This window comes from Hemitrygon akajei, chromosome 4 (assembly GCF_048418815.1).
Source record: "Hemitrygon akajei chromosome 4, sHemAka1.3, whole genome shotgun sequence".
Classification (NCBI taxonomy): Eukaryota; Metazoa; Chordata; class Chondrichthyes; order Myliobatiformes; family Dasyatidae; genus Hemitrygon; species Hemitrygon akajei.
The window spans coordinates 151,935,243-151,957,136 of record NC_133127.1 but is presented as its reverse complement, the minus strand read 5'-3'; the positions used below and the strand labels follow the sequence as shown (position 1 = coordinate 151,957,136).

Below are 21,894 nucleotides of genomic sequence, written 5' to 3'. Positions count from 1 at the left end.
TGATATTGGCTCTCTCCTCCCAAAGCTTCTTGTACTACTGATAGAAGTACAGCTGATTTGTTTGTCTAGCAGAGGAAAACTCTTTACCTGCACATTTTTCAAAGATGTGAAATGAAATCATGCACATACCATTGACACACAATCTAAAAAAGAACACAAGGGACATCAGGGTAGGTGGAATACTATAACAACACAATTACATATTGTTATACTATCCCACCCACCTTAATGGGGAGTTCTTAGGTGTTGCCACTCCATATCCTTTGGAATCCAGGTTGCCTCCTACTTTCATCGTGTCACACGGCTTCCGCTGCTCAATGTATTCATTCATCGTGGACTCCAGAAGGAAAGCAAACTTGCCCTTGGATTTACGGACCCGGGCAACACCCTCAGCAGTGGTCTTGGTGAAAACAGAAGGTTCCGCAGATTTCATGTAGGCCCACATTTTCTCATATATTGCTATTTTTGATCTCTGGAAAAAGGCAAAATGTAATCAGCAACAACAACCCGGAGGTATCAATCACATGTGAGCACATTTAAAAAAACTTACTTAGAGGAGAAATGGATGCTGTACAGTAACTGAAGCATTCAGAAGGATGACAGCAAGCAAGGTCAGGGAGAAGGATATGAAGGAAGATCTTAAATGAACGAGAGAATTATCAAGGAGAAAGGACTTGGGAAAGAGTTCCAGAGAATAGTCACAGATTAATGGTCTGCCCCTCATGGTAAATATGGGGTAGAGGGTTGCACTGGAGGCCACACAGACTAGTAGTATATATTGGCCATATATTCAGTGCCTCGACAAAGCTGTGGAATAATTTTAAACAACGAATATTCTCAATGTTAAGGGGTGGAAACTGAACCACTGACACCCATTTAATAGTGAAAATAGGTGTAAAGAGGAGCAGCTTTGCGGCCCAAGTCGTACACCCAAGACACATCTGCAAAGACTAGATTGTATCACATCAGGCCATTTTTAAAGCACCCTTGAAGGTTATCTGGAACAAGAGTTGAGACTCTTTACTTATTCCTGCTTTGACTCTCTTGCTGACATTTGATGCCAACCCTGTTCTACTCTGAGTTCATTGATAGTTATCAAGTTTTAAATTGTAAAAATGCTAAAAATAATTGATTGTTGTGGCACTTTCCCCTGTCTCCCATCCAAATATCTTTTCCATTCACCTGCTTGGGACGTGTCTTTAAGCTGCTGGAGTGAGAGAAGTGGCCTGATATTCATTTTCTTACATGGATGAGGTACCTGTGGAAGCACAACAGGTCCAATTAATATTAATGAGGCACAAGGTACGACTTGGTGCTGGTGTCAGGCCTCTTGGCTGTAGCATGCACTCTGATGTACATTTTCCCAACCTGAAAACAGGCCCAAAGGAACTGCTATTCCACCGTGTGGAGGAACTGAGTGTAAATGGAAGCTGGTGTGGATAGGAAGATGCATTCAAGGCCTTTTGTTGGACAATGAAGTTACAGACACGTTGGAAGTTGAGACAGAGTGGAGCCTTCAATATGTAGGTCAGTTACATTTAGATTGATATATTCAGGATTCCCGAGGAGATTTGTTGTCAGAACGTTTATCAGGTGATGAGCACAAAATGGTGCATGGAAGTGGACACAAAAGAACACCAAACAAATCAGAAAGAAAGAAACTACTGAAAAGAACAAACATGTCATGAAACAATGAGTATCAACAATTCTGTATGTACGGATCAGTTTGTGAATCAATGGGATCATGCTCTGTCGACAAAAACAGTTTTCATCCAAACCCACTCCTTCCAACTTCTACCCCGTCTATTGAACTTTTCCATAACCTGTAGAACAACCAAATCATAAAAGTACCCATTCATCCTCCTTTCTCTTTTAGTCAACTCTGGCCTATTTGCTATATACACCAATCTCCCAACCCTCAGCCACACAGTAATGACTGCGTGACAGGAAGAGGTTAATAATTTCAGTCTTTTGTTATTATTGTATCTACCCTCTTTCTGCTATTTCATGCCATTTATACAAGCACATCATTGTGTCTGATCTGGCTGAATATTGATTTTCTTTATTAATATAGCACATTGCCATTGGGAATACACGGATCTTGTCAGCTGCAGAAAGACTTACTCTGAAAAATTCTTTAGTTGAGCCTGAGTCCAGTGTTCCATAAGCAATCTCGGTTTGCTTTGAGAGATCTTCAGCACTCTCTATCGGTGACACCATACGCTCTACGGTCAAGAAGGCGGCAAGATTGGCCGTGTAGGAGGAAATGATAATCAGAGTGAAGAACCACCACACCCCTCCAACAATGCGTCCGGACAGTGATCTAAATATTTAAAGAAATATACATCTCTTCAATGATGTTCTCATCAAGAAATGCACAACGAATTCAACAAATTTCAGCACTTCTATCAGCTGTCTCAAGTTGAAATATATATTTATCTTCTGAGACTGGAGACATTTTAAATTCAAATCTACTTAACAAACTTTTATTTAAAATGCTTCAGCTTTCTTAACCAGCCCAGAGACAGCAGCTCTGGGGAAAAATACTTGTTTACAACAGTAACACACACAATTGCTGGAGGAACTCAGCAGATCAGGCAGTGCATATGGAGAGCCAACGTATCAGGCTGGGACCCTTCATCAGGTCTCGGTCCGAAATTTCGGCTCTTTATTCCTCCTCATAGATGCTGCCTAACCTGCTGAATTCCTCCATCATTTTGTGTGCCCTACACTGGATTTCCAGCATTTGCAAAATCTCTTGTGTTTATGACTCGTTTACTCGATTTTTTTCAGCCTGGGATACACTGTCTGTATTCTGTTGTGATCATGTGAGGAGGCAGAAGTAGTAAAGCCATTATTGTTTACTCCCATGGGAGGCTGCACTTCTTCAGGTGGAGGTGCATTGCTACCAGTCCTTGTGCTTTTTTCCCAATTGAACCACAGCTGCCACTCCTCTAACTGTAATGGGATTATAACTTAACTTGCCAAGGTATACCTTTATCAAAACACTTAGTTTATGGATAGTTTAGCTGATTTCAAAATAATAATATACAAAAATAAATGAAACAAAATTGTAGTTTAACAAAAGCACTTTTGGGATCTAGATTTACATTTTGGAAGCATACAGATACTTTAAGATCAATTAGGGACAGTGCTAATTTGGAGAGCCTGGGAAGCAAATATCAAATATGGTCTTCAAGCAAATCTTCACCGCTGCTTCCGAGGTGGGTGGAGGGATGTTATTTTGTGCAAAAAAACCCCAGCTCTTGGGAAGAAAAGCCAGGGAGGAACGTCTGCTGCTCCCTTTCAAAAAGCTTATTTTTCCTTGGACTCTATGAATTTTGCTTATTTTTATGTTACACCTGAAAAGGTAATACCAATTTTGGAAAAAATAACACACTTCAAAATTCATTGATTCTCATGCAGCTGAAAACATTGGATTAGAAAATTATGTAGACTTGAATTTTCACCCTGCCTTTGGTTATACTATAAAAGACGGCAGACTATAATACCTGCAGCACATTAACACAGTGACTTCAACAAATGTGGTCTATGTATACACAGAGAAAGTCACACAGAAGGTATCTTAAAGCTGCAGCGTTCTTTAGAGTAGATATTTTTGAGGCTGCTCAATCCTCAGATTGTTAACTCAATTTTGAAAATAATTTCCTTTTAATATGTTTAAAAGTTGTATTTTAATAAATTATTTACTTCACTTCTTTATAAATTGATTTTTCTCAGAGAGAAGCTGGTTTTAATGAAAAAAATCAGGCATATATTGTAATTTTACAGAAGTTATTTGCCAGACCACCAAACTAAATTCAAGCAGCAACAAGCTGGATAGTAAGAACTGATTCATTTAACAAGGCACTGTTATCTCCATAGATATATACAATTTATACAGACGAGTAAATGAACAGGACACTGCTGCTTTAGAATGTGACTCTTGACAACACAATGTTAAAGGATTAACCAGACACTTTGATGGTAATTACTTGGTTACTAAAAGCAGGAAAATTAAACTGTAATGTAAAAAGCACAGCACAACCACAAAAATGGGGATAGAGAAAGATAGAAGACAACAAAAAGTAATCATATAAGAAACCAAAACATGAAAATATGGTAAATATTGATTTATTGAGACAATGAATGTACAGAGATACAGGGAACAAAATAACAAACATCAACACACAAGATCACTACATATCAGCAACATTTCCTTAGAAAAAACACCAGAAAATCTTACATATCAAACAGTTAAAACATTCATGTTATCATAAATTATTATTTGATATTTATAGTACGATCATCATAAAACAGTGATTAAGCTTAACACCTAGGACGTGGGTTCGTTTCCTGAACCAGCTTGCAATGGAAGGCATTATTATGAACACAAATCATTGACAAAATTGAAAATCAATTTTTTCCCGTGCTGCATTGACAGTACATTTATTAGAATTGCATTCATACAGCCTGACTATTCAATATTGCTACTTTACATATTTCTAAATTAATTGATATAAAGATTGTTAAGAGTTTCATTTCTTCTTGCTGATAACTTCAGTTAAAATGACTATGAGTGTAGCACAGGGCATCTAATACCGGATGCAGAGCTTTATACTCACCTTTACTTATTACTACAAATAGCAGCTGGAGAAAATACGCTCATTAAAGATAATTTCATTTAATAATCTGGTTGTGAGCATGTAAATTTAAAAGGATAATGATGAAAGCATTTTCGCAGTGTCACCAATAAACTGCACATTCTACTTTCACTGTAGCCACGAATGGAGGGTACTGTGTAGAACCCTTATCTTCACTGAACTATTAGCAATGGAACTTTCTCTCTGATCACTGGGTCAAGCAGAGAGAACTTCAATTAACATCATGCCAATAGACTTCTACATAGTATTAATAAAAGTACAATTGTAAAACCATCAGTTAAATTTTGGACTCTTTGTAAGTGAGCTGACAAATTGTGGAATATTACAGGATTCATGACTACCAATGGTCCATTGGATTGGCCTGTAACAGCTAACCTAGCTCCAAATGTACTGTTCCCAAAATTCATGGTCCTCCTATCAAACAGTGAGGGGTTTTCATGAGCTGGTCTCAGTTTAGATACTTACATTGGGGGTTGAACTAGACATCTGCAGTATCTGCTTACTTTGTTGCCTTTATCTATCAGCACGGGACAGGCCCTTCTGCCCCTTTAAGTTGCGCCACCCAGCAAGCAAGCCCCGACTTAACCCTATCCTAATCACAGGACAATTTACAATGACCGATTAACCTACCAACCAGTATGACGTTGGACTGTGGGAAGGAACTGGAGCGCCTGGAGGAAACCCACATGGTCACGGGGAGAATGTACAAACTCCTTACAAATAGCAGTACTGTAAAGTGTTGTGCTAACCACTGCGCCGCCCTAATATGTGTTAACAAAATGTAAAATGCACATAACAACAAACTGACCTTCAGAAAAAATATACTTTTCCCTTCCTATATATTCTGGTAATCCTTTCTTCCACAGTAATGCTGACATAGCAAGGACACACTTTCACGAGCATTGTTCTACTTTCCTGTGGCCAGCTGCTTAAAATGCTTTGGGAAAGGTGATGCAACTCTAAAATTGAGGAATTTACATCTTACTTTTTTTTCTTACTTTGTTACAAGTTCAGCAGAATATTCATACTATACTTAGCTACACCTTATGACTAAGTAATTAACAATGGTTAGCATTTAGAAAGGGGAGTTTTAAAATTTTTGTTTTTGCTTCAGGAAGGAATTATATGATGACAAAGATAAAATGGAGAATTCTGGAAACAAATTCCTGGCATTTGCACATTTTAATTCTTTTATTAAAAATATAACTCCTTTTATCTATGTAACAGATTTGTTCTCTCTGTATTGGTCTTGATTACTGTATGTATGCTTTAAAGAAAACTATTTTCTCCTCCCAGACCCCATATACATTACTGATACTGTCCTCAGACAGTATGTAAGAACAGGCAGTGATCCTAAACTAAAATAAAGAGTGGGCAGTCAATGCTTACAGGTTATTTGATAATAAAAGAGCTCCAGCCGACTCTTACTCAACCTTCCATTATGTTTACTTTCTAGTGGGACTGCAAGATCTTAATCTTCCTCTGGCCAAAATATTCAAAACCTATTCCAATAGCACACCCCAACATCACCAGGGCAAGCATCAACCCATTTCCTTTTGGTTGAGCTGAAACTCATACATACTTAAGAAGGAAAGATTTCCAGAGCAGAGGGAAGGGAGGGGGACTCGGTAGAAAGCTCTTGCAATAAACCAGCAAAGTGAAATAGCCTGGGTTTTATAAATGGGGAGATGGGACTTGTAAATGTCTTCTTAAATTCCACACTGATGTTGTTTACTTGCGTATCAGATATTTGTAAAGCTGAGTAGACAGAGCTAGTAAATAGTGGAATAGCAAATCTAGCAATGGGAACGGATACTTGAGTGCTGATATAGAGGAGCAAAGAGGAGCAGCAACAGTATGCATCTCTAAAGTAAACGGTGCACTTGGAAAATATGAAGAGATGGAGCCCTGTCTGATTTTAAAGGTTAGTCATCTTATGTATTAATTACCCTGAGCTAGAAGGTGATCCCTCTGCGTAAATTTTGCATGTGTCAATTCTGCATAAAATTGTCAGTTGTTTCTGGGTGGTATCACGACTGTTGGGAAACTAAACCAGGCATGTCTGTGCACAATTTACTATGTACCCACTATCACCCACCCAAATATGCCAATAGTTGTGAACAGCATTACCAACAGCAATTAACTTCTGTAAGCAATCTACACTTCTGCAAACAAACTACACTTTTGCTCAACATTTACAAGGAAATTCAGAGCTCATCACACAGATATCAATAATCAACTAAACATCTACAGACATCAACTAAAGCAGGGGTTCCCAACCTTTTTTATACCATGGCCCAATACCACTGAGCAAGAGGACTCCTGAACTAAAGGGACAGCTCTCTGAGACAGGTGCATTGCACAGGGCACCTCACCTGCCCATTCCAGTTATCAAGGGTTAGGTTATGGAGTCTGGATCAGTGAACATTTCTGTTTGCAGCCTTTCTCTTCAAACAGTGGCTTTCCATTTATTGGCCCCTTTGATATCCTGCACTTCAATATGGGGCTGTTGTGCCTGACCGTCGTGTGGTGTGAAGGAGTGGGGGTCTGCTGTGTGCCACTTTCTGCAGCTGTTCAGGCACTGTTACAGCTAGTCAAACTCTGACTCACCTTCCTGACCAGCGCAGCAACGATGCAGCAGCTGTGAGCTCTGTTGACACTTTGCTATGAGGAATTGCACGAGTTTTAACAAATCACTTGCCTTTTATTTTATCTGCAGGAAATCTGAGAGGCCATTAGTGCCTTGTGAAGCAGATGTTAAATGCACCAAAAAACAATCCTATTTCTACACAAGGAGGCTACATCGTTCAATATGATCATGGCTGATCTGACACAGGCCTCATCTTCTCTGTGCCTCTACCTCATTGCCATCAATCCTCCAAACTCTTAAAAATGTTATCAAACCCCACTTTAAATACTTCTAATGAGCAAGCCTCCATAACTCTCTGGGGAAGAGAATTCTGACAAGAGATTTTCCCGAATTTGATTTTCTAGCAGAAGCAGCTCCAGCACTGAACAGCAACCTTTACATTTATTCAGCTGCTTAGCTGCCGGTAGCAGGTGCCTCGGGCAACTGGAAAGCGAATGAAGATTAAGTTCACCGGTGGGAACAGTGTGGCATCAGGCCAGTAGCTAATTACCCTGAAGCAAATTTAGAGAAGTAACCACATTTGTGTGCTAAATGCATTACCATTTAACTTCAGAAAATAAAAAGCAATTTAAAATTTTATGAGAAATCTTGATGAAATAAGAGGTTTTCACCAGCAGGAAAGATGAAAGAATCAAGGGAAATGAAGAAAAGCTTTGTAAGCTGCAAACTGTTATAATCCGAAATGTATTTTCAAAATAAATATTGGAAGCAGATTCAAAAGGGATGGTGGCACGGTGTGCATAGAGGGTAAAGTAGTTTCTTATTGTCACGTGTACTGAGGTAGAGCGAAGAACTTGCCCTGCATACCCAGATCAATTCATTACAACGGAGCACAGAGGTAGTACAAGGTAAACGTACCCAGTGGAGAGAAAGTGCAGTGCAGATAGACAGAAAGGAGAAAGGTCACTATGGGTTAGATTGTGAGGCCAAGATTGCATCGTGCCATACCAGGGAACAACTCAGTACTCGGGAAACAGCAAGATAGAAGCTGCTCTTGAGCCTGGTGGTGTGAGCTTTCAGACTTCTGTGTCTTCTGCATGATTTGGATGGGGAGGGGGAAGAGAGAATATCTAAGATGGATGGGATCTATGATTATGCACTGAGAGGTGCAGACAGAGTCCATGGAGAGAAGGCTGATTTCTGTGGCGCTCTGAGCTGTGTTCAGAACTCACTGTAGATCTTTGTGGTTGTAGGTTGCCATACTAAACCTGACGCTTTCAGACAGGATGCTTTCTATGGTTCATTGATAAAAATTGGATGAGGATCATAAAGGGACAGGACAATTTCTTTAGTCTCCTGAGGAAGCAGAGGTGCTGGTGATGGACATGGCATCAACGTGGTTGGACCAGGACAGGCTATTGGTGGTGTTCAGTTCTAGAGAATTGAAATTCTTAAATCTCTCAACCTCAGCACCAGTGATTGTGAACAGAAGCACATGCACTGCCTCCCTTCCTGAAATCAATGACTGGCTATTTCGTTTTGCTGACATAGAGGCAAAGGTTGTTGTCATGACACCAGTCACTAGGCTCGCTACCTCCTTCCTGCACTCTGACTCATCATTGTGTGATGTACAGCCGACTGCAGTGGTAACTGCAAATTTGTAGATGGCGTTGGAGCAGAATTGAACCATGCAGTCATGAGTGTACAGAGAGTAGAGTTGGGGATGGAGGAGGCAACCTTGGGGGGTGCCAGTGCTGAGAAAAATGGTGGTGGAGACGTTGCTACCTATTCCTACTGATTGCGGTCTGTTGATCAGAAAGTCAAGGATCCAGTTGCAAAGGATACTGTTGAGTCCCAGGTCTGTGAGACTGGAGATGAGTTTGCTTGGAATTATGGTATTGAAGGCGGAGCTAAATAAATAAATTATAGTCTAACATAGGTATTTTTACTATCCAGATGCTCTAGAAATGAGTGGGAGTTAGGGGTTCAGGGGAAGGATTTAAAAATAAGTCAAGTAATTTATTTACCTGACAGGTATTCTAGCTTAGTGCAATGCTGATTTAACCATGTTGTCCATAAGACCATAGACATAGGAGCAGAATTAGGCCATTTGGCCCATCGTGTCTGTTTGGCCATTCCATCATGGCTGATTTCATTATCCCTCTCAATCCCATTCTCCTGCCTTCTCCATGTGACCTTTGACACCCTGACTAATCAAGAACCTATGAACCTCTGTTTTAAATATACTCAATGTCTTGGCCTCCTCACTTCTGCCTCCTGACACTCTTGAATTTCTGGCATACTTCTAGTGTCTTCACTGTGAAGGCTGATGCAAAATACTTATTAAGTTTGTCTATCATTTATTTGTCCACTATACTACCTCTCCGGCATCATTTTCCAGTGGTCCAATATCTACTCTCGCTTCTCTTTCACCCTTTATATATCTGAAAAAACTTTCTGTATCTCCTCTTATTTATTGACTAGCCTACTTTCATATTTCATCTTTTCTCTCCTTCCTTATGACTATTTTAGTTGCCTTCTGTTGGTCTTTAAACATTTCTCAATCTTCTAACTTTCCACTATTTTTGCTATATTATATGCCCTCTCTTTCCTTTTCCTTTTCCCAAGGTGACCAACAGGCAACAGGCAACACCAGGCCAATGCGATCCAGATTTACACCTGTGCTCTGAAAGGAAAATTAGGTGAAAACTGACGTCAAACTGTACAATCTTTGATGTGTAAACCTGATTGATGTTGAAGTGATAAAAATTTATTTGGAAACCATCATTATAATATATTGTGGGGAAAATCAATTTTTACATTAAAATACTTAAGCAATTTAATTTCTTAGGTAAATTTTTGAGCTCACTTCTTATTTTTGTGTTTTATAACCATATAACCATATAGCAATTACAGCACGGAAATAGGCCATCTCGGCCCTTCTAGTCCGTGCCGAACGCTTACTCTCAACCTAATTCCACTGACCTGCACTCAGCCCATAACCCTCCATTCCTTTGCTGTCCATATACCTATCTAATTTTATTTAAATGACAATATTGAACCTTTCTCTACCACTTCTACTGGAAGCTCGTTCCACACAGCTACCACTCTCTGAGTAAAGAAGTTCCCCTTCGTGTTACCCCCTAAACTTTTGCCCCTTAACTCTCAACTCATGTCCACTTGTTTGAATCTCCCCTACTCTCAATGGAAAAAGCCTATCCACATCAACTCTATCTAGCCCCTCATAATTTTAAATACTTCTATCAAGTCCCCCCCTCAACCTTCTACACTCCAAAGAATAAAGACCTAATTTATTCAACCTTCCCCTGTAACTTAGGTGCTGAAACCCGGGTAACATTCTAGTAAATCTTCTCTGTACTCTCCCTATTTTGTTGACATCTTTCCTATAATTCGGTGACCAGAACTGTACACAATTCTCCAAATTTGGCCTCACCAGTGCCTTGTACAATTTTAACATTACATCCCAACTCCTATACTCAGTGCTCTGATTTATAAAGGCCAGCATACCAAAAGCTTTCTTCACCACCCTATCCACATGAGATTCCACCATTATTCCTAGATCACTCTGTTCTACTGCATTCCTCAATGCCCTACCGTTTACCATGTATGTTTTGCCTTGCTGTGTTTTAAATTACATAATTCACGTTCTTCATCCTTCCATAGGAAGCTTTCACACGGCTCCTTTACTCTGGCAATTCATCACAAGGTGTTTAGCATCAGACAAAATCTGGCTCTGAGGCATCTCGGCAGGTATTGGAACAGGTAATTGGAACTTGGTCAGTGGAGTGAGTCAGCTGTACTAAGCATCACATACCATGAGTAGATTGGCAGGCTAAGTGCTATTTGGGATTGGGCCCATGTCATGAGTAGCATTACTTTTAACCAAAAAGCATGGAGATGATAACCCAGAAGCAAAATCTGAATTTTATACCTGTATTTTAAAAAATAAATAGAAGCTCTCAAGCTATATGAGATGGCATTATATGCTTGCAGCTGGTTGGCTCCCATTTTGCATTCTGAATAACTGACCTGGAATTTATGCCTTACTTTCTAAACTGCGGAAATTTTCCAAGAGGCAGGAAATGGTTTAAATTAGAACATTACAAATTAAAACTGAATGTTTAGAAGCTATTCCAACAAACACAGTTAATTCTTCAATGGTTTTGTAAATTGGTTTACAAATCAGATACCAAATTAAAATAATGCCTCTTCTTTTCAGATGCCAAGGTTATGAATGCCTTAGCAATTGAGCTTAATCATGTGATAGACTGAATTTTGTCAGAGATCCGCCTCTAACGGAGCACAGATGTGTATTCAATGGAGACTAATACAAAGATGTCTTGCAGCTGCATGCTCTATAATGGGAGCCTGGGCTGGCAGCCACATACACAGCTTTGTGCTTTGATTAATAAACAAGTAAGTAACTGATTGTGACATATAATTCTGAATGGCACACATTTTTGTCTTTGTTGCTTTATCTTATATAAAGTTATGTTCACATTTTAGAAGTTGCTAATTACACAAATCACTGCAAACTTGATTTAATTAACTTTGAAATATATTTTATTTTATCATAGTTTGTTAAAAACAGAGAATTTATTGAAAAAAATTGGGGCATCAGTTCTGATGAAGTATCTTGACCTGAAACGTTGACTGTTTATTCCTTTCCATAGATATTGCCTGACTTGCTGAGTTCCTCCAGCATTTTGTGTGTGTTGCTCAGAATTTCCAGCATCTGCAGAATCCTTTGTGTTTATGGTGTGCTATTAAACTATGTTTTGTAATGGTCTAGGGGATATTTTCAACCTATGCCATTGACTATAAGTTTCAAAATAACTTCAACAATCTGGTTTAGAAAAGTTCTAGAATTGGGGTTAAATGTATAAACTTCACTACTATTTTGTATTCCAAAAAAAAGTTACACATACCATTATTCAAAAAAAACTCAAAATGTTCTTAATGTAGTTAAAAATAAAAACATTTATCACGCAGACAAATAATATAAAAACAATAAACAGTGGTCCCACCTTTTTCTGAATAGGATTGAAAATGGAATGTTTTACACTTAACAAAGGTCCTTTGAAAAACAAAATCTGTATTTATGAAAACTAATGTGTTATGTTTGATTACTAATAGCTCATTCAGATCTGAAAACTGCATAATTTAGTCACTTCTAATTCTGAGGTCGGGTAGGTAACCAGACCAGCACAGGAGGAGGCTCTTTGGTACATTATATACATGCCAACCAAAGATGCTGGTTTGGTTAATCATCTTCCAGTTCCTTGTTCACAGACTCAGCTCTTCAAATGTTCCACCAGGTACTTTTTAAAGATGGTGAGGATTTCTACCTCTAACATCTCCTTACCAGGACTGCAAGTTAAATGAAAATACTTTTTCTTTAGTTCTGCTCTAATCCTTCTACAAATTAAGTCAACACCTTCCAGTTACTACTTTTTTTGCAAAAGAAAATGAATCCTTTCAGTTAACTTTCCATTATGACCTCATAATTCTATAAATCATGATTAAATTTTCTAGCATTTCTTTTGTTCCAAAGAAAACATCTCCAGCATTGCTGGTCTCTCCTTGCAATGACATTTCTGTATCCTGGCTATAACCCAATAAATCTTGCTTGCAATGTCTCTAGTGCAATCACAGGCTTTGTATACCATGATGATTAGAACTGCACACAGTACTCCTGCTGTCTTATACGTACAGCTCCAAGAACAACACCTCATCTTCTGATGAGGCAATCACAGCCTTCCAGAATCAACATCGATCACAGCAATTTCAAATAAAGTTATTGTACAGCATAGAAAGAGGCTCTTCAACCCATCACAACCTGGCCAACCTTGTCTGCTTATCTACACTAATCTCATTTGCCTGCACTAGGTCTGTATCCTTCTATTCTTTGCAGACTTAAGTATCTATCTAAATCACTCCTCATCACTGTTCTAAAGGGGTGTTTCTTCTATTCTGTGGCTGTCCCATAATTGGAAGCATTCTCTCCATATTTACTCTAGACCTTTCAATATTTAGTTGGTTTCATTGAGATTCCCCCCCCCCCCACCAACCTTCTAAACTCTTGCAATTTTCAAAGAAAAGCCATCAAACACTCCTCATATGTTAATCCTTTCATTCATCAGATCATCCTCGTTAGCCACAGGTGCACTTATCCTATCCTCCTATCCCTCACGAGCATGTAACTCGGAGTAATCCTGACTGTAAGGTCAACGTTTCAATTACAGATTTCCAGAATAATATTTATAACTTCCAGATATTTTTAGATAATTATTGGTCCACTTACACCTCCTCCTGTGTTTTTTTTTTGTTTGCTTGATTTTCCATTCACAGCCCTCTTTCACCTTGCAGTGTTACTGTTAAGTCATGTAGTCCCTCTGTTGATTTTAGTTTTATCCATCAATCACCAACATTCCTTGATTTTGTTTCTTTGCATCTTAAAGCAAATTTATAACTAACTCATTCCGGTTAGAATAAATGTTCATTGAGCTGAAGCATTAACAGATTTTCTCTTACGACAGGTGCCGCTTGACCTGTTGAAGTATTTTCATAGTTCTTGTCTTCAGTCCTATTTATTAGAAGTCTTGCTCTGAGAACTTGTATGCTGCATTTCAAATTTAGTTACTTTTCATAAGAATCACAAAAAAAGGTAGAGAGCATAAGAACTTGCTTATTTATATAGCCCCTTCATTTCTTAGCTTCTTCTGAAGTAAACTGGTGATGCATAAATCAATTTGCACTTGTCAAGTTTCTACAAAAGATCACTGACTAAGACACAAAGTTTGGCCAGTGAACTTGGGAAATCCTTCCTGGTCTTCCCTGAGAGATGTGATGAGAGTTTACAACCCACTGGAAGGGCTGACAGATCCCAGTTTGACATGTTATCCAAAAGACAGCACTCCTGTTAAGGTGTTATTCTCTCACAGGATAATGCTGGATTGGGTGTCAGCCTTGTGTACAAGTTAAAATTCTGTGATCTACCGTCTCAGAGGTGAGGTGCTTTCATGGAAATGAGGTAACATTGCTGATCTGTCATTACGAGATTCACAAGGCAGTAAATTAATTTCATCCATTCATATTACTGCATCACTAACATAAATCTGTACAGAACTAGTCAGAGTTTGACTTATCGTCAACCACATAAGCTCACTGGTGAGGAGCAGGAGAATAACAGGCAGATGGGATTTATGTTTTACAAAAGGTCCTCTTCAAAAGCTTAATAAAAAATGGTTAATGAAAATGTGCCACCACTCTCTCGTTGCCATGGACCCGCCCGTAATCCTTATGCTTTCTGATCACCAGTGATGTGCATGTTAACAGAAGTGTTAATTGCAAGCTTGTACATTGTGCAGCAAAGATTTTGGCAGTCACTTCATGGTCTTTCTTGATGGAGTCAGCCAAATGCAACAATAACTGAACTGCTGTTTGAACACATCAAAGGATTGATCATTCATCACTCTAGCCTGTGCATTAATTAAATGCACCCCAACCCTGATGCACGTGGTGCGGTATTATGATGAGGCAGTGTTGCAATGTATAGCATTTACCTCCCAGCAATTATCTGCCCAACCTTGCCTCTGTTCAAAACAGTGCAAAATGCTGTATCATTGCTTTTCATTAAAAACAAATACAATCTTAAATTATCAAATGGCACCTGCAGTTTAAGCAAATTAATTTATTTTATCTTTTTCTAAATGATGGCACTGATGCATCACCAAAGTAAAATGATATAAGAGGTGATTTAGCTTATTCTTCCCCTGAGAATGATGAGTCACTGCTGCAGCATGCAATTTCATTGTGATAACCCTGGGATTTTGCCACCATAGCAGGAAGGGCAAAACTATTCCAGGTATTAATCACTCTTTGCCTTCTATCTTTCTGTAAACGCAGCTACTATTTAACATGAAATCAGAACTTGTGATTAATCTCATTTCACCCATCACTTTCCCTTTCTTTTTCATTATTTGCAAGTTCTCTAATGCTGGACATCTGCTGGACTGTTCCTGGGGAATGGACTTAGTAATCACATATGAATGCAGTCTTCAAGATGAAGGCTAATCCAAGCAGCGATCAGCTCTGGCATATACTGTATAATATTCTGTATGCTGTTAGTTTTTATTGATTCCTGCCCTGCAAAATTTAGGTATTAGCAGAATTGATTCTATTATCCTGCAAGATCTCTTTCAAATATGGTCTAGTTATTTACACAATACTCAGAGTTATAGAGGGATACAATACTAAAATGGGCCCATGCTGATAATCAAGCGTCATTTACACTCATTTTATCTAATCCATTTTATTATCCCACATTCTCCCCTGCAGTTTCCACCACTCATCTAAACACTTGCAGCAATTAATGTACCAAACCACTTATTTTGAAACGTGAGAGAAGATTAGAGCACCTAGTGGATGCCTATGCAGACATAGGGAGAACATGCAAACTCAGGGGTGACCCTGGGTTGATGAAGCTATGAGGCATCAACTCTAATAGCTGTGTCCCTGTGCTGCCTTTTATACGTTTCCTTTTAATGTGGAAGATCCACTTGATTTCTATTATCATTTATTCTAAGCTGCCCAATTGTGAAAATTACCTGTGTGTAATTGTAATTGCTTGATTATCTCTGTTGCCTTTCCGGCTTGGTACAGCTACAAATGTGCTTTCTTGAATCTAGGACATTTATGCAGATGAGAAACAATGAAGCTCCACACGGATCTCTGGATATTTTATCTTGTGTATTCTTACAAACCTAACAACCTTCCTAGAATTAACTGGTCCCATTTCTCCTGTAGCCCATTCCTACTGAGTTCTGATGAAACGTCATACAGTATAATGCAGACAAATGTAAAATTTTCCACTTTGGATACATAAACAGGGAGGCAGATTACTATCTGAAAGCCAGTGAATTAGGAAAGGGGAAGGTTCAAAGTAAACCATGCCAAGTACAGCAAGTAGACTTCATTGCAAGAGGATTTGAGGGGTGTGGCGGTCTTGGTAAGATCACACTGAAAATTGCATGCATCTTGGTCTACCTATCTGAGGAAAGACATTCTTACTATGAAGAATGTAACTAGACTGATTCCTGGGATGGCAGGACTGATGTATGAAGACACCTTGAGGTTATCTTCACTGGAATTTACACGACTGCAAAGCAACTCATTGAAAGCTGTGAAAATCCTGATGGGACAGGATAGACTGCTTACAGGAAGGATGTTCTAGAACCACAGGTTGTAGCCAGAGTATATTAACATCAAGATGAGAAATTTCTTCACTCCTCTGGAATTCTTTACCACAGAAAAGGGGTTGAGAACAAATTATTAAACATATACAGGAAGCAGTTTGATCCAGTTCTTGTGGTTAAAGAGAACGAGGGATATGGGGAGAAAGCAGGAGCAGGGTATTGAATGTGGACGATCAGCTCATGCATATTAAATGGTAAACAGCTCAAAGGCCAAGCGACCTGTTCCTGCTCCATTTTATTGATTTGAAATGTGAATTTTATGTTTATCCTTACAGATGCCACCTGACCTGCTAAATATTTTTTCCCAGTACAGGTACCTTCAAAGTATAAATGCCAATTTAGGTAGAGCCCATATATATGAAGGAGCCTCTCGTAGACCAGGGCGCTGGGATTACCAGATGCTGCAGGGCTGCAGGCATCTTCTGCTGCTTCGGAATTTGGTCCACAGCCCATTCCTAATCAGTTCTGATGAAAGATTATAAAGTATAATGTAGATAAATGTCCACTTCAGATAATAGGGAGACAGTTACCATCTGAAAGGCAGTGAATTAGGAAAGGGGGAGATACAAAGTAAGCAGGCAAGTGCAGGAGATGGACTTCATAGCAAGAGGATTTGAGGGGTGTTCCATTGTTCGTCTGACTTGTGAACTATCTGAGATACAAACGGTTAACAATGGAATCCTGCTTTAAACTAGGGAGGATTGTATTATTTATTTGTATTCTGCCCCCAAAAAAAAACAAACTGGTGGAGGAACTCACTGGGTCAAGCAACATCTTTTGATAGGTCTTGTGTTCCCCCAGCAACTTACTTTTTGCTCTAGCTTCAAGCAACTGTAGTTTCTTCTGCCTCAACTTTTACTGTACAGTTCCAGCATATGCAAGACTTTCATTTTATTCTAATCAATGCGCATCTTATGTCGTCTACCCATGGTCAAAGCAACATCCATAACACATTAATTCCCATTGTTGATTAGAGTCCTGCCAGCTAAGCTGAAGGAAACTAAAGCTTGTTATTTAGAACAGAATGCTGTTATGGAAATGAAAACCTTTTTGACTGATCAGACCTCCAAGTTCGAGATTTCTCCCAAATAATTACTCTGTGGCTCTTGCCAGTAGTTTTGGAACACCCACTTACAATTGTGCCATTATCTATATCTATATTAATATAGAACTTCAGCCATCTACATTTTGGGTGCTCTTTGTACATAAAGGGACAGTACATTTTTTACTAGGATATAATGTGTTAGTCAATTTACAGTTCCAAATTATTTTATAACATTGATAAGGGTAAATTTTCTTCATAAAAATATATTAATACATTTAGTAGATCTCCCTGGAAGTTAAACTGAGTTCCTGCCTCCATTAATAGGAATGTGTACTTACAATGAGATAAGTTTACATTGGCATTATCCATGATAAATATCACTATAGAAAATCAGAATGGAAAAAGTTGACAGAAAGTCTATGCAAATGTAAAATTTTTCATATATTAGAGATCTATGTTTACATTTAGTCCAAAATGAGCACTTTTGTCTGAGAAGTGATAAGTTATTCAACACAATACTTTGGTCATTAGGGTTCAAATTTTTCCATTTCAGAAATGGGTGCAGATCAAAAAACAATGGAATTTTATATACACCTGGACGATTGACCGTAAAATAAGGTATGCAGCAAATACACGGTAGTCCTCCAAGGGGACAAAATCAGCATAACTTTATGCATTTTACGGTCTACGCATGGTGTATATAAGTTACGTACAGAAATGTGTAAATGATAATTTAGAGGTCATTCACACACTTCACTTATCTATAAAAATGCAGCAATTTTCCTTGGAATCTTACCGTTTGTGGAAGCATTCAAATAAATTTGAGGAATGGTATACTTATATTGAGGGTAAAAAAGGTAATGTATATGCACCATGGCATCAGGCTTGACCATAAAATGCACAGAGTTAATAGATAAATGACCAACCTTGGCGAAATATCGCATCCTTGCTGCATAAAGGCACCCAGAGAAAACCATAGACTGTTAAAAATGCCAAACTCATTGGGTGGTTGATCAGTCGATGCTTCATCTTGTCCATCTTCGGGTTCTTCCGTGTGCCACTCGTATGGGCTGAACCGGCTGACCAAGAATAGTACCACGCTGACTCCAATGTAGGCAAAGACGATGCACATCCAAATTTCGTATGCCAGTGGATCGAGAAAGGAGAAGACACCCGGCTTGGACTTCTGGGGCTTCTTGATCATGATGGAAATGCCCAGGCTCATAAAGGGCTTGGAAAAGTCAATGACCTCCTCTCGTACTAAAGTAATGGTCAGTGGTGCCACACCAATCTGTGCTCTCTGTGGAATAGGGCAAAATCCTTTTTTAAACACATAGGTTGAAGTACACAAGTTGTAGATGTTACAGTCAACCTGAAAAGACTATCTGCAATATCCAATGATGTAGTTACTTTATCCTGCTTTCTTAAAAATTATGTCTGTAAGTATTTAAATCCAAATCAAGTACATCATATAACAGTGACTCTTTCAATGATCATTCTCACACATCATACTCACTAAATATTGCTAAATTTAAGTAAATTCAAAAAGTTATTACGCCTTTTGAGTTTATTCAGGAAGTCATTTTATCAGATGCATCTGAAGGGACTCATGTGAATTCATATTTGTAAACACAGTTTAAAAGCCCGAAAAGGAAGACAGGAAATGCCTCTGGATGATAAAGTACGAGTATCATTTTATATTATCTATTAAGCTCACAGAAAATGTGGTAAGAACTCAGCAGTCCTCAGTGAGGGCTATGCAGATGAATAATAGTCAACGAAGAGCCTTTGCTCGAAACATCACCTGTTTATTCATTTTCATAGATGCTCCCTGACCTGCTGAGTTCCTCAAGTATTTTGGGTGCGTTGCTCTGGACTTCTGTATATCTTATGTTTATTTATTAAGCTGACTGGGACCTATTGGTAGACCAGTAAGAACTTGGGCAGCATACTGAAAACTACACTAGTGAGCTGGCAGAATGATGGGCTTCTGAGGTACCAACTTGCTTCAAGCAGGCTTCGATTATACCAGTGCCCAAGAAGAACATGGTAACCTACCTCAATGACTATTGTCCGGTAGCACTTAAGTCCACTGTGATGAAGTGCTTTGAGAGGTTGGTGATGAAACATATCAACTCCTCTATGAGGACTGACTTGGGTTCACTTCAATTTGCCTACTGTTAAAACAGATCTACACAGCAGGCCAGGCAGCATCTATAGGGAGAAGCGCTGTTGACGTTTCGGGCCGAGACCCTTTGTCAGGCCACAGCAGATGCCATTTCATTGGCTCTTAACCCAACCCTGTAACATCTGTATTCAATACTATCATTCTCTCAAAACTAATCAATAAGCTCCAAGACCTAGGTCTCAATACTTTCTTGTGCAACTGGATCCTTGATTTTCTCACTTGCTCTAGTCAGTTCGGATTGGCAACAACACAATCATCATCAGCACAGGTGCACCACAAAGCTGTGGGCTTAGCACCCCGCTCTACTCGCTTTATACTTATGGCTATGAGGCTAAGCACAGCTCCAATGACATATTTAAGTTTGCTGATGACACCACTGTTGTTGGCTGACTCAAAGGTGGTGACGAATCAGCGTAAAGGAGGGAGTTTGAAAACTTGGCTCAATGGAGCCACAACAATAACCTCTCACTCAACGTCAACAAATTCAATGAGCTGATTATTGACTGCAGGAGGGGGATACCTGAGGTCCATAAGCCAGTCCTCATTGGGGGATCAGAGGTGGAGAGAATCAGCAACTTCAAATTCCTTATCATTTCTGAGGGTTTGTGCTGGGTTATTATGTAAGCACCATTATGAAGAAAGCAGAGCAGCAACTGTACTTTGTTAGAAGATTGTGAAAATTTGACATGCCACCTAAAACTTTGACAAATTTCTACAGATGTGTGGTGGAAAGAATACTGACTGGTTACATCATGGCCTGGTACAGAAACACCAATGTCCTTGAAAGGAAAAGCCCACAAAAATTAATGGGTGCAGCCCAGTCCATGACGGGTAAAGTCCTCAACACTAATGAGCACATCTACAAGTAGTGCTGTCACAGGAAAGCAGCATCCATCACCAAGGACCCCCACCATCCAGGCCATGCTCTCTTCTCACTGCTGCAATCAAGAAGAAGGTGCTAGAGTCTAAGGATCCACATCACCAGGTTCAGGAACAATTATTAACCCTCAACCATCAGGCTCTTGAACCAGAAGGGATAACCTCACTTAACTTCACTCACCCCAGCATTGAACTGTTCCCACAACTGATGGACTCACTATCAAGGACTCTTTTAAGATTCAAGATTGTTTAATGTTATATCCTGCACACAGGTGTAAAGGAGAACAAAATCATTGTTACTCCAGATTTGATGAGGCACAAAAAAAACAAAAAATAAAGAACATAATAATAAACATAAATACATAAGATAGCTTATAAACATAGATTGATTGTATGTCCATAAAGTGACTCAAGGCTGTACATGAAGTGACTGATGGAACATAACAAAGTAGTGGTGGAGGTAGTGGGTGGAGGTGTTGATCAGTCTTTCTACTTGGGGAATGCAACTGTTTCTGAGTCTGGTGATCTTGGCTTGGATGTTATGTAGCCTCCTTCCTGATGGCAGTGGGACAAACAGTCTATGAACAGGGTGGGTGGGATCCTTCATGAAGTTACTAGCTCTTTTCCGACACCCTTCTGTATATACGTCATTGATGGTGGATAGGCTGGTGCCAGTGGTGCATTGGGTAATTTTGACTACCTGTTGTAGAGCCTCCCTGTCTGCCAAAGTACAGTTTCTGTACCAAGCATTGATGTAGCATTTTAGAACGCTTTCTACTGTACATCTGTAGAATGATGCGAGTATAGATGTACAAAGTCCAGCTCTCCTTCAGCATACTCAGAGGTCGAGGGGTTGATGAACTTTTCTGATTGTTTAGGATGAGTTCTGGGACAATGGGAGGTTGTGTGTGATGTGCACTCCCAGGAGTTTGAAACCGCTTGCTGTTTCCACTGTGGTGCTGCCAATGTATTTCAAGGTCTTGATATTAATTGCTTATTTATTTATAATTATTATTTTGTTTGATTTCTTTTTGTTCTGTATTTGCAATTTTGTATTTGCATTTGTAGCAATCATATCACGATGTACAGCATTATTGATAATGCCTGCTAAGCCAGCCTAGTTTCAAGAGAAGAGGCTGTCAATTTGTTTAGTGAAACAAACTGGGGTCAGATGGCACTCTGCTATATCTCCTCAGGGCTGAATTGATGTGAGTCGATAGAGAGATTTGAAATCCTCTCGGTTGATAAAT

General features: G+C 39.2%; 1 protein-coding gene across 11 annotated transcripts in view; it reads right to left on the bottom strand.

Moving 5' to 3' along the window:
* LOC140726788 (glutamate receptor 4) overlaps positions 1–21,894 on the bottom strand; it is a 235,744-nt gene that overhangs the window by 12,587 nt on the left and 201,263 nt on the right. For all 11 annotated transcript variants that reach the window (XR_012098730.1, XM_073043623.1, XM_073043613.1 and 8 more), the window contains 3 exons: positions 18,504–18,877; positions 2,125–2,323; positions 225–472 (listed from right to left, as the gene is read on the bottom strand). Coding sequence is in view for 10 of the 11 variants with exons in the window: in XM_073043623.1 (XP_072899724.1) it covers positions 225–472; positions 2,125–2,323; positions 18,504–18,877 (821 nt within the window). In the remaining variant the exon portion in view is untranslated. The remainder of the gene's footprint in view (positions 1–224; positions 473–2,124; positions 2,324–18,503; positions 18,878–21,894) is intronic.